This window comes from Ceratotherium simum, chromosome 11 (genome assembly GCF_057802395.1).
Source record: "Ceratotherium simum simum isolate JZ-2026a chromosome 11, ASM5780239v1, whole genome shotgun sequence".
Taxonomy (NCBI): domain Eukaryota; kingdom Metazoa; phylum Chordata; class Mammalia; order Perissodactyla; family Rhinocerotidae; genus Ceratotherium; species Ceratotherium simum.
The window spans coordinates 36,954,330-36,968,050 of NC_141910.1; the positions used below are offsets into that span (position 1 = coordinate 36,954,330).

Genomic DNA, 13,721 nt, shown 5'->3' on the forward strand with positions numbered 1-13,721 from the left:
GAAAGGTGTATTGGGCTGTAGCAGACACAACCTAGGGTGACCCCCAATGAGTTGCCGTGTAGTATAATCCCATAATCCCCTCCCCTTGAGTATGGTGGAAACTGTGACTTACCTCAAACCAAAAGAATGTGGAAAAGGTGATATAATATCACTATCATGATTGTGTGACATACAGGCAAAGGCAAAGGGATTTTTCAGATATAATTAAGGTCCCCAATCATTTGACTTTGAGTTAAACAAAAGGGAGATTATCCTGGGTAGGCCTGATCTATTCAAGTCATCCATTTAAAAGAGGGTCCAGACCTTCTCTGAAGTTAGAGCCTCAAAGAAGGAAGACTTTCTCTCTTGCTGGCCTTGAAGAAACAAGCCACATTCATCCTATAGATGCAAGGAAATGAATTCTGCCCACAGCTACGGAGCTTAGAAGAGGACCTCAAACTTCAGACAAGAATGCAGGCTGGCTGACACCTTGATCACAACAGAGAGACCCTGAGCAGAGGGTCCCGGTACACTGTGCCTGGACTCCTGACCCATGGGAACTGTGAGATAATAAGTGGGTATTGTTTTAAACCGCTAAGTTTGTGGTAGTTTGTTACACAGCAATAGGAAACAAATACATGAACTCACCATATGGAGGGCTATGAATAGCAGGCTACAAAGTATGGGCTTTATTACGCAGGCCATAGGGAGCCACTGACTATTTTTGAGCAGAGAGACACATACTTTAGGAAGCTAAGAGATGGCAGCAGGAAGAGAAGCCTGGGGTGGGTGCTGGTCAGAAGCAGTTGAAGAATATTTAGGCAGGGCACTGCTCCCAGGAGCAGGTCAGTAAAGTTCTGTTGAGTGACTAAGCTCTGGGTTGAACCAAGCCAGCTATTCTTCTACCCAATTAAAAAAAAACAAGAAGAGGAAGCAAAAACCAAGTAAAGAAATTGACCGTCATTGAAAAAACCTTAAGGAACTTTAGTGTTCTTGTTGCTAATTATAAATATTTACTCCTCCCAGAATTCCTGACCTCACAGAAGAGCCTGCGTAAATAGTTCTGCTCCCTTACTGGAAAATTTGTGTGTGTGTGTGTGTGTGTGTGTGTGTTTTCTATGTTTTCTTGGAAGCGGGACAGGGCAGTAATAAGGGACTGGATGATCTGCAAAGAGTCACTTCCTGTTGGATATTGTCTAGTTCTCTTCCCCTCCATCCCCCAGATCATAAACCCTGAGACCCCCAAGCAACTCCTCTTTCTCTGATTCTATCTGCTGGAGACAACTAAGCCAAACAAACTCAGGAAGTGGCAAGAGGTTGGGAAGGGGAGGAAGTTCATGGCACAGAAGGAAAAAGTAAAGAGAATGCCCTGATGTTGAAGGAAGAGGGTGGGGAGAGAGAGAAATGAAGGTCACCCCAAGGTCTCGCGGCGCCAAGACTTTAAAATGTCGTGCTTGGGCTTTCAATCAAAACTGGCACAAACATTGGTCAGATCTCCTGGGGCTATTCAAATATTAACATTCACAGTGATAAACAGCCCCCAAAAAAGTCCTCTGTAAGCAAGTTGGAACAAACAACTAATCTAAAGCGGTTGCTAAGAGACCAGTTGGGCAGGAGCCAAAGTCAGTTCAAGTGTCTGGAGAATTCTTTATTTTTTCGCTTTCAGGAAAGAGAGGAACAGAGAAGAGCTACCTGTAGATGACTCCATGTTGGTGGAGGAACATGAGGGCTGACGTAACCTCTGCAGCGTAGAACCGGGAACGAGGTTCATCGAATTTTCGGGAGCGCTGAATCTGGAACATGAGGTCTCCGCCATTTACATACTCCATGACGAAAAAGAGGCGGTCCTGAAAGGAGAGGAGAAAATGCCGTGTAGCTGATTTCACCGCAGCTGCCCACACAGACCAGTGTACTGTGAGCCCAACATAACAGAACCGGGACTCGAGGGGGAAGAAGGTGCAAAGGTGGATGAATCCTGGTAGCACGGCAATCCAGAGAGAAGATGAATAAATACAGCCCACGAATCAGGGTATGAGGTGTTATTTTAAAATCTCTCTGGCTTACTTTTATGGGCATTAGCTTGGTCCAGTGAAAGAAGCCCAAAATTGACAGAAAGGAAACCTGGGTCTTTGTCTGATTTCTGTCACAGCCTTGAAGTGTGGCCTTGGACAAATCTCTGTCCCTTTGGAGGCTCCAGTCACCTTTTATATGTGGTAGGTTGTATAATGGCCTCCCCAAAACATATCCATGTCCTAATCCCTTAATGTGTGAATGTTACCCCAGATGGCAAAGAAAGGACTTCGCAAATGTGATTAATTAAGGATCCTGAGATGGAGAGATTATTCTGGATCACTGGTGGGCCTTAAATGCAGATACAAATGTCCTTATATGAGGGAGACAGAAGGAGATTTGAGAGAGGAGGAGAAGGCAATGTGACCATAGAGGCAGAGATTGGAGTGATGTGGCCACAAGCCAAAGGATGTGGCGGCCACCAGAGGCCGGAAGAGTCAAGGAAGGACTCTCCCCTAGAGCCTCTGAAGGAAGCACAGCCCAGCCGACATCTTGATTTTGGCCCAGTGACACTGGTTTCAGACTTTTGGCCTTGAGAACTGTGAGAGAATAGATTTCTATTGTTTTAAGCCAAGAAGTTTGTGGTAATTTGTTAAGGCAGTCCTAGGAAACTAATACCAAGTAACATGGACTAACGAGACTGTGAGAGCCCCTTCCTGTGAGGGCCACTTTTCACTCTGGAGGATGCTCCTTCTGGGATTCCCACCTTGGCATGCTTCGCATGGATTTTGTCCTCAAGGCAGCCTTCAGAATGGCCAAACCGTAGTTACATCCCATTGAAAGCAGGAACTTCTTATCTGCAATCCATGATAATGGGGGAAGAAGATGGACTGAAATTCACTTTTGCACAGTTTCTTGACTACTATTTTCTAAGGAGACTGTGGGATGCTGTGTTAGGCAGGACACAAAGAATCATAAACCCTCACTGTCCTTTGGGGGCTTACAATCCAGGGGCGGAGATGGGAAATGGGCCGAAGGATGGAAACAAAATAAGAGCAGAGTGCCTTAAAGACACTGTGTGCTGGAAGGATTAGGAGAAAGGGTAGCTCTCTGAACTGGAGGGCCATGGAAGATTCTAGAGGGAGCCAGGCCCTGAGAGAAGAAAAAGGAGGCAGAGGATGTTGGAACAGAGTGAGAATGGTTAGGGACAGGTCAACTGGGGAGGAAGGTTCATAGAGCAAAGGGGAAACAGTGATGTGTGAGAGGCCAGGGGAGCAGAGTACACTCTTAACATATAGATATAGTCTAAGTGAAGCTTCCAGGAGGATGTTAGCATATGGTTTTCAACCAAAATTAGTAGGACCATTTCCATTTGGACTAAGTAAACACCATGATGATACTTCTCTACTCATGAAGCAGTCCTGATAGCGTATCTACTTTATCATTGGCATCTCTGAAACTAAGTCCATCGTTAAGAATTGTTATGAATTCAGACCACGTTCTTCCTCACCACAATCTCTAGAATTATTCGAGCTTTACTGGTATTCACAGATGGCCTAAGGTCTAGCTCCTCTTCCATTTGCCTTGCCCTTCCCCTTCAAGGCCTGCCTCATTTTCTGCCCAGAGTACAATTTTGTACTCAGAAGTACATAGGCTGCCTTGCCGCCCATTCATTCAATCATCCATTCCCCATTCAAATCCTCATTGCTAAAATCGAATGCTCAGGCCAACCCCAGCCCAATGAAATCAAAATTTCTGAGGGTGGTACTCAGGCATCAATAGTTTTTAAAGCTCCCCACGTGATCCCAATGTGCAGCCTGGTTGAGAACCACTGACTCTCTTCCACCTAGTTTCTGCCAAAGTGTTTTGCATCTGTGAGATATATGGATTATACATTATTCAAGTATTCTTTTTTTTCTTTTCAAGGATCCCCCAAGAACATGGGATCTCAAACTTGCACATCAGAATCACATGGCAGCTTGTTAGAACATGGATCCCTGGGCCTCCGGCCCAGAGTTTCTGATTCAGGAGATTTGGGGTGGAGCCTGAGAATCTGTGTCTCTAACAAGTTCCCAAATGATGTTGATGCTGCTGGTCCGGGGACCCCACTTTGAGAACCACTGCCCCAGAGCACTTGGGGCAAGCTTTTCACACGGCAAGTATGGCATTCCACACTGCCCTGATCTAGCTGAACCACACCATCGGGAACAACCATGGCAATGCCATTCCATGGCCACCAACTTGGACTTGGGCTTTAGCTACAATGGAGTATTTCCTTGGCTGTGTTTTAAAGAATCCAAATCTCTAAAGAGGAAAAATATCCCATTCCCACTCCCCTACCCTAACCTAATTCTCCAACACTGGACACACAGCATTTAAGGCCAGGGGCTGTGGGGTGAGAAAGAAGAGCTTCCACCCCAACTTCCTCATTTACTGGTTGTGTGACCTCAGACAAATGACTTCATCTCTCTGTGCTCAGTTTTCTCATCTGTAAAAAGGAGGATGATAATAGGACCTGCCTTACAGACTTCTTTTTATTTGCACGTGAGGAAGATTAGCCCTAAGCCAACATCTGTGCCCATCTTCCTCTATTTTATATGGGATGCTGCCACAGCATGGCTTGACAAGCAGTGCGTCGGTGCGTGCCCAGGATCCGAACCCCGGCCGCTGGAGCAGAGTACGTGCACTTAATTGCTGTACCACTGGGCCAGCCCCACTTACAGATTTCTTAAGAGGATTAAATTCTAGGTTAAAATTCCTGGTTCCATAAAGATTGCCTATTACTATTGCTATTGACAGTATTATAGCTGTTATTATTATCATTATCAAGTCTTTATTTTTCTGGCCCTTTCAGCTGCATTATTCCCTCATCACCTCCTCTTCCAACAAACACTTGCTTCCCTTGGCTTTCCGGCTAGTTTTCTCCCATGGTTTCTGGCAGGCTTGTTTCTGCCTCCTCTTATAGGCTTTCTCCGCCTCCAGCCATTAGGTGTTGGAATCCCACGGGGCTGGGTTCAAGGCCGTCTCCTTTCCTTGTGTTATACTCGATGAGTGATTTCATCCACACCCATAACGTCTAATGCACCTCGACTTGGATGACTCACAAACCTCTACCTCCATCCTAGACCTCTCCTCCAAGCTGCAGACCCATTCATCCAGCTGTGTTTCTGATATCTCCCTCTGGAGGCCCCGAAGGCACTCAACCCCAACATGTCCAAGACTGACTTCACAATTTTCCCCCAGCAAACTGGTCCTCGTCCAGGGTGCCTATCTCAGGGCAGGGCTTCACCATTCAACCAACTGTACAAGTCAGAAACCTGAAAGTCTTTCTTAATACCTCCCTCTCCCTCATCCCTGACATCCATCAACAAGCCCTGTTTCTCTGACCTATTGTACCTTTGTACTTAATACCTTTGTATCTGTTACATTTGTCTACTTCTTTCTGTCGCTGACACCATCATAGCCACCATTCTGGCCCTATCATCTCTTGTCTAGATTCTTGCAAGTACTAATGCTCCCTAAATTGACTCCAGTCCCCCCACCAAACGCAGATCACACTATAGGCAGAGTTACCCTCCTGAAATGAAAATCTGATTATCACCCATCCTCCTTCCTCCCCTCATTCTACTGATTATTCTTTTAAAGGCTTCCTGTTACTCTTGGTGTAAATAGAAAACTCCTTAATATGACTCACAGTCTGTATGGTCCATCCCTATCTACCTCTCTGAGTCATCTCCCTTCCAGCTGTCCCTTGTTCCCTCTGCCCCAACAGCAAACTCCCTCCTGCCACAGAGCCTTTGCTCATGCTGTTCCCGCTCCCTGGAATGTTTTCCCCTCTCCTTTTACCTAGTTAATCCCTCCTCATCCTTCAGATTTCAGTGTAGCCATCTTTTCTTCTAGGAAGCTGTCCCTGACTTCTCAGACAAGATCAAATCCCCCTATTGCGTGCTATGCTCTCCAGTGTAGCATTCAGCACAGAGGAGGTTTTATTTGTGTAACTGATTTACATCTTTCTCCCCTAGTAGACTGTACACTTCATGAGGACAGGAACTGTCGGTAATTTTGCCCTGTTGGTTTGTAAGCGAATTAGCCTAACCCCAACAGAAAAGCTGCTATAATTCCCTTTAAAAATAATCATTATGTGGGAAGGAGAACTAAAAAACGTTAGGGGCCTGTTAGAGAGAAACGGAACCAAAGAGTGCTCTGATATTTGTATCGGCAAATTCTTACTGTTACGGAGTTAAAGACAAGTCAGCCTGCTGCCATGAGCCTGCCCCCTGCCTGTGGAATCTGGAGATGGGTGCCGACTGGACCATTCCACCCTCAGGGGGTCTGACGGTATCAGCAGCCGGTATTCAGTTACAGCTGTGAACAGTTCTCTTGCTCCGTGGACAGATGTCTTCACGTCCCAGTGAGACGACCAGCTCCTTGAGGAACACACCTTATTCTTCCTAGCAACTCTCATCACCACTAGTGCTGAACTCCATACCTAAGGAGGCACTCAATAAAAATCTGCTTATTCAACATTCACTCCACGGAGCAGCATGAGGGAGGGATTTTTATTGGTTTAAGTCCTTATCATACCCCAGCAACAAGAACTGAGCCTGGCATCCAGTGAGTTCCTAGTATGTCTTTGCCAAACGCATGAACCCCCACCGTGGATGAGGCTCTAGTTGCTGGAAATTCAATAGTAAACCAGAGTCGGTTTCCCCATGTTATTTCTAATGTTAACGTCATTTTGAGTTATTCTAACTTAAGCCCATTTTGAACGTCAGTTTTAACCTGCTTTCTACTCAGTACAGCTCAATGTGTGTGGCCGCAAAGCATGATCAATCCGTTTTACATAGTTAAGGACATTTTAAAGCAAGCTAAGTTTTTCACTTCCCCTCCCTCCATTCAGTGCGTCTGGACTGCTTCTGACCTCCACACCTAACACATTTGAGAAGCATGTTTTGATGCAGAGTAAGAATTTCAAGTCATTCTGGGAACTGCTTAATTACATAAACTGAAATCAAAAGAAAGCTGGCAAACCCAGCGGCTACTCACTAATCCCCTCTTGGCATGAGTCGAAAACAAAACAAAACAAAAACCAACTTCCTGGTAAAGTAAGCAAATATATTTTCTGAGGTAATCAAAGATTTTAAAAGCCTTATTCCATCTCCTCCTCCCTTAATCTCACCTGAATGTCTAACAAGTTACGGTCTTGTGATAGCAAGTAAAATAATAAAATTAGGAAAGAGATTATATGTCATGGCCATTTAGGGTAAGAATAGTTAATAATGACCTACAAGCTGGAAGGGCCACACCATGTGTTTGAAATTCCCATTGGGCTCCATTTTCCCAGAGCGCTAACCTTTCCTGTCTTTGAAAGGAAAACTAGGCCCTCCCTGTTCATCCTTCAAGGTGTGATGGATAGCCAGAGGCTTCCTCTCTGCAGCACTGCATGTCCTGCCAATTGGGTTTGTTTGGACACACATTCTCCATCACTTGTTAGCTGTTTATATTTGCAAAGATTCTATCACTTTTGAATCAGTTTCACATGAGTGCCCAACAAAAGACTGGACTTGGAACAGCCCGCTTTTGATGTGCTAGTGACAGGATGAATGATTTCTCCAATGTAACATCGAAGGGAATCGTGGGTCCTCACTTCACACCTTGTAACATCTCCTTTTCCCCTCCAAGTCTACATCATTTAACCTATCAATTCAATAGGTCTTTCCTGGGTGCCCAGCCCTGGGGTAGCTGCTTGGGGGACATGGAAGATGACATAAGCTATGGCTTTGGTTTCCGGGAGCTAGGAATTGAACACAGGAAACCATGGAAAGCAACACAAAATGCTCTAACATTATGTGCTAAAGCTCCTGTATCAAATCAGTTTGTGAAACCTATGTATCTGGGTCATCATCTTCTTAGCCATCATGGAGAATTGTTGTCTGTCTTCTAGGCTTTAGAATTTATAGAAGATGATTATAAGAAATAGTCATAGGAAAACCTTTTCTATATTTTATTTTCCATAATACAACTGGTATTGATGGACCTGGCCATTGCTATAGGAATGTGGTTGAGACAAATCTGAATTAGGGGAAAGATCTCACTTGAGTAAGGGCTTGAACCATGGGAGGTGGGAGGAGGAGAAGGCCTGGAGAGGTCAGAAGCACAGCCCCAAAGGACAGGGGTAAGCAAAAATGGACATTGCATGTGGGTATTAGGAGGGCAGGAGTGAGCCAGTGAAAAAAACTGCTATCTAGGAAACAGTGCATACGCTTGGGATATAAATAGGAAGAAGACAGATTGGGTGGTGGGGCAGCAGGAAGGTGGTTCTGAAAACACAGGCGGGATGTAAAGAATCCTAGAAATCTTTTGAGTTATAAAACGGCATAATTAAAGCTGATTTTAAGAACAACTATTCCAGAAGCAGAGTTCAAGATGGATTGGAAGAAGGTAACCTGACGCTATCCCCTCTCTTCCCTGTTTTCCACTGTCCTAAATGCTTCATTATTTTTGAAGAACAACAAGTAACCCTCCCACCTCTCTTACACTTCCTTGGTAGAACCAAAGGAAAGATCCAACCACTTTGGGAAACTAAACCAAATCAATTTTATTCCCCACTTTGTGGGGAAAGTAGCAATTTCCCCACAAAGAAAGCACAGCCATCATCACAGCAACTAAAAACAGTCAATAATGAGTGGGGCCTTCCAGCTCTTAGGCAAACATCCCATATACTGACTATAGGCAGAGCCTCGTTTAATTGGTGTCACAGACCTGTTGACTACCTATTGTTGAAAGGGAGGTATAAATAATAAAAAGAAAGGATCTTTCTTCTTACTGGAGACTCACTTGTCAACTAATAGAGAAAGAGAGTCTCATTTGAATAATAATTATGATTAGTGGTGTAAATTTTCCTATGCAATAACAACAACAATAATAATCACTTGAATAATGTTGTTTAAAAAAATCATTTCCACACATTCAGCCTTTCTTCTAATAGGCCTTCTCCTCCTTCCACCTCCTATTGTTCAAGGCCTTACTCAAATTTAATGACCTTGTGGTCTTTCTCCAAACTCAGATTTATCTCAACAAGATTTCTATAGCAATGGCCAATGCCATCAACACTAATAATAGTTTGGGAAATACAGAATGGGTTTTCACATGGCTGTTTCTTATAATGATCTTCTGCAAGCTATAAAGGGTCGAGTCCACCCTACTTGGGTAAAAGGGGAGATGATTAGCTTCTTGTGGGAAAGCCTTAACCTACTCAGAATTATCTAAATGGTAAAAATTCCACATGACAGTCTGCTCGTTGAGAAGGTATAAACTTGACTCATGTACGTCTGATATTTGTTTCCAGTTGCTTAAAACTATGATCATTTGACTTACACAGGCTGCCCCAAGTTTAAAGTGACCTAAAGCTGTACCAAACTGACTCACCAATAAAGCTCAAATAAACACATTCTGCCTCTAATTAGACCTGCACTTAGCCCAGGGAACAACTTCAAGTTATTGCCAACCTGCCCCTCCACCCCCCACCGCACCTTTCATCTGTGTGTTAGAGCCAGGGGAAATGGGGAGAGTTTTGGTTCAACACATCAGAGAACACTTTTCTTTTGTAGGGGTCATCAATATCTTATGAAAAAGAAGTTTCTATCACATGATATGACAGTACAAATGGAAGAGCCCCCAAATAGGCTACATCTTGATAATGCTCACCACCAGACTGATCTCCTGCCATGAATAAAAGCAGCATCTAAAGTTAAGTAGGAATAATGGCTTGTCGTTGGTTACCTCTTTGAAAACAGAATTAAGAGGGTTTAGATGGGGAACATGGCCAATGAAAAGTATAGTGGTGTGGTTTTGCTGAGGCTCTTTCTCTTATTCCATTGCATCATTTATCAACGTCTGGTACCTCAGCATCACCTCACAGTACCTGACTTTCTCCAGGTTTCACCCACTGGCTGCTTTCTCCTTCAAGTGTCACTTCTGGGGTGTGGCATCTGGCTACCATCCTCTGTCCTTGCCTGTTGACCCGGACTCCAGGAGGGCAGTGAGGCATCAGGAACCTTGCCCCTCACTCATCTGCCCAACGTAGCAGCCTGGTCATTTTGCAGAGGTTTCATGCTCTGGTGTGCCTGTTGCCCACTAGAATCTGGTCTGCCTGTTCTGGCAAGATGACGACATAGGTCAAATTTGTCTTTGATGATACCAAGAGATAATTTAAACAGACAGAAAACATCAGCTGCTCACTGATACCAATTTTCACCAGTAGTCAGCTGTTTGAAGTCAAAGTTAAGGACCTATGGGATATTCCTTGCAAGTGTTCTTAAGGATAGGAAGAGAAGTATTCTTGTTCTAATCCCATTTCCCCAACCCAGCCAAGGCCCATGTGGATAGTCTTGTCCTTTACCAACGCTCTTCTCATGAGCTCAGGCTGTTCCTTCCAATCCAGTGCGTGACTGCATCAAACTCTGCTGGTTTCCCATGCGTACGCCTTCCTGTGTCCTCACCAGGATGTAAGTACCCAATAGATGGGGCTCAGGATGCCCCTTTCTTGTGTATCCTCATCTAGTCTAGGTTCAGCGCATGTGTAGCTCAGTAAAAAAGAACTAAATGAGTCTCTCTGGTCTCCAGCTCAGATGCTAGAGATGGACTTCACACAGAATTGAAGCAGCCCATGTAGCTGCTACCCTAATTCCAGAAACTCAGATGTCACTTTATTATTTCCTGTACCCAACACAAAAAGAAGCACCTACAGAGGTCATACTTGAGGTATGATTTCCAGGGGGCTCACATACCTACTATTGTAAAGAAAGCCTGCAGTCCTGGGTTAAGTCAATCCTTGAACCATGTTATTGCTGCTGCTGATGATGCTATTGTTATTTCTCTTTTCTCTTCGTTTTTTGTTTCTTTGCTTACTTGTTTAACTCTGTTTAGAAAGACATCCTGCTAACCAATCAGGGCATTAGAATGTACCCACATTGATGTTAACATGACCCGTCTATTCAGTGAAAAGCAATCAAGGAAACTTTTTCTCAATCTTGTATATATAAAACAACTGACCAGTTAACTGAATTGTTCACTTTACAACAAGCTGTCAATGTCACAATAGTTCTTTTCTTTTCTTTCCAAAGAATATGTGAAGTTCTTCTGAGAGTTTTAAAGATAAGCAAATACCAGGTAGCTGACCCTAAATAGAGAAGATACATCAAAATTTCCCTTCAATTGTGGGAAGGAAACATAACCTGCTTAGATGAAATGTTAGGTTGATCACACAATACAAAGAAAGAAAAGATGCCCCCTCATTCCCCCTGGCGCGGTGTAGCAGTCAGAGCTGATCCTACACACAGGGAGCAATGACATGGTGAGAGCCTCTGTTTAGCCTGCAGACCAGATAATACATGCACACTGTGGCCTGAGCAGCAATTATCTGGGTATCCAATGAAACTTAATTTCTCCACTTGGAATACTGGAAGGACGGTACCTCTCTTCTATTCTAAAGTTTACCCATTCTCTAGGACCCGGCTCATGCCTGGTAAGTTCAGCCAACACTGACCTTTTCCCTTCCTGATCTGCTAAGGAGCTTTCTGTCTGCACCAGTTTGGGCCCTTGGTTATTCTCACAGAATGCTTTAGTAGAAGCAAGACAAAGGTAGCAACTGCTCCTGTAGCTCCTGTTGGACTTTGCTGGTCAGACCACACGGTCAGTGTGGTGTCCGATTCTGGGCACCATGTTTGACAGTAACAAACTAGAGTTCATCCAGAGGAAGGCAAACAGGAGGGGGGCGAGAAGTTGGGACCTACGAGGAGCAGCTGTAGGAAGTGGCAATGGTCGACCTCAATAAATCCACTCAGAGGATGCTGACAGTCTGAACTGAATGAATGACTGAACAAATGAATTAGCTATCAAACAAAGGGACAAACTGAAGAGAAACTCTCTTGAAACATTTGAAGGATTGCCATGTTGGTAATCAATTAAAGGATTGCCATGTTGGTAAATTCAATCTGTGTTACTGCAGAGGACCCAACTAAGACCAATGGGTAGAAGATATAGTGAGGCCCCTTTTATTACAGCCTAGGAAAGACTTCTAAGAACGCCATCCCTCTGTCGACCATTAGATTCTGCTGCCTTGCTCTGCAGTGAGTTCCTTCTAACAGGAGGATGCAAGCCTCGCTGGATAACCACTTTGCAGAGTTGTTAACAGAAACCCTCTTTGTTCATTGAGGGAATAGACCAGATAAGTTGGCTGAGCAGCAGAATCCTCTGGGAACAATTTAAAGTATACAGATTTCCAGGTCCCTCTATGGGAGCTTCTAACTCTGGGATGGGCACTGGGAACGTCCATGTAGATTTAGATTCCCCAGGTAGCGCTAATAATGATCAGTGAGGTTTGAGAACCACTGGAATAGGCAACTGCCGAGGTGCCCGCTAACATCAAGATTTGGTGATTCCATTGCATTTTGTTCTGCATCTTTTTGTGAGAGTTTCATGTGTTGGTGAAGCAACTGAGTGTAAATTCTTGAACGAGTGGTTTCTAGCCTTCCTCTATGCCAACACTATGGTAGACAAAGTGCACTCTCAAGAAAACCATAGCTTCCTACAACAGAGGCATGTCCTGGAGTGACCAGGGCCATGTCTCCTGCATCCCTACAATGCTTGAACACCACCCTGGGCTCATCCAAGCCATTCTAGTAACACCATAATAAAGCACTTACTGTGCAGTTGATACTATGCTGTATTGCGTTTTTGCAACTGTAGGGCCATATGGAATCAATTCCCACCCCTGGCTAGAGAGCTATGGTTTCACTACATAATTGTATTTCTTGTCTTTTCCTTTCTATCAATCCCACTTGGCTTGACTTTTAGTTCTATAGACACATTGTTGGATTCATATGCATGGCTGCCCTGAACCAAATAAACCACTCCATGATGGCAAGAAAGTGTGGTTAACATCTCCACTGTGCTAAATCCCCTTTCATGTTCTGACTCCTTTAATAAAGCCGAAATGAAAATGTGCTAATCTGGGGGAAATTGGCAACTTGGAAATAATACACTAACGTATGCATACAACTCAATCCTGTGGATTCTGAACAGTTGATCACATTGTTTTAAATCTTAAGTGGCATGGCTGGTGGTTACAGGCATGCTGAAGAGGATTTCCATACCACTTCACTAATACTTTCATTTGATGACAGAGCATGAAAGGAGGTTTTTTGATTATTAAATTCTTTGATCTCCATACTTCTGCCCAGGTTTACTCTGAATGCCGAGCAGTGCAGTGAGATAAACTTATAAATATTTGGTGTAATAGTACAGGGTCCTCTCCAAAGAACTGTTTAACCACAGTTGTGCTATTGTAAGAAGGTGCTGGATTTCCGCATGGGTTGTTTTTTAAAAATCTATAAGCACAGACTCCAGTCAACACCATACAGTCTGCGTTGAGCAGGCATTATAGCAGGTGCTTGTAGGAGAAGAACACAACAGCCCGTGTTTAATCTGTTCTCAAACCTTTGTTCTTAATGACCTGGGAAGGTGGTGATACAGACATAGCAAGTGCGACTTGCAGGACTGAGTCGCAGCTCTGATATGGACTGGGGGCCGACAATTTGGATAGGAGGCTGGTTTCTCTAAATGTAGAAATCCATTATCTAAACAGACTTGTTAATGCCACAAACGAGAAAAAAGACCCGGGAGCTTGAGAACATCAACTGAAATAGTCATGACTTGACTCTAGTCAACCC

The 13,721-nt window shown here is 44.1% G+C and overlaps 1 protein-coding gene across 2 annotated transcripts in view; it reads right to left on the reverse strand.

Moving 5' to 3' along the window:
* The window catches only part of PRKCE (protein kinase C epsilon), a 488,848-nt gene that overhangs the window by 83,728 nt on the left and 391,399 nt on the right, over positions 1-13,721 (reverse strand). For both annotated transcript variants that reach the window (XM_087436820.1, XM_004436690.3), the window contains one exon: positions 1,672-1,826. In XM_087436820.1, coding sequence (XP_087292946.1) covers positions 1,672-1,826 — 155 coding nt within the window. The remainder of the gene's footprint in view (positions 1-1,671; positions 1,827-13,721) is intronic.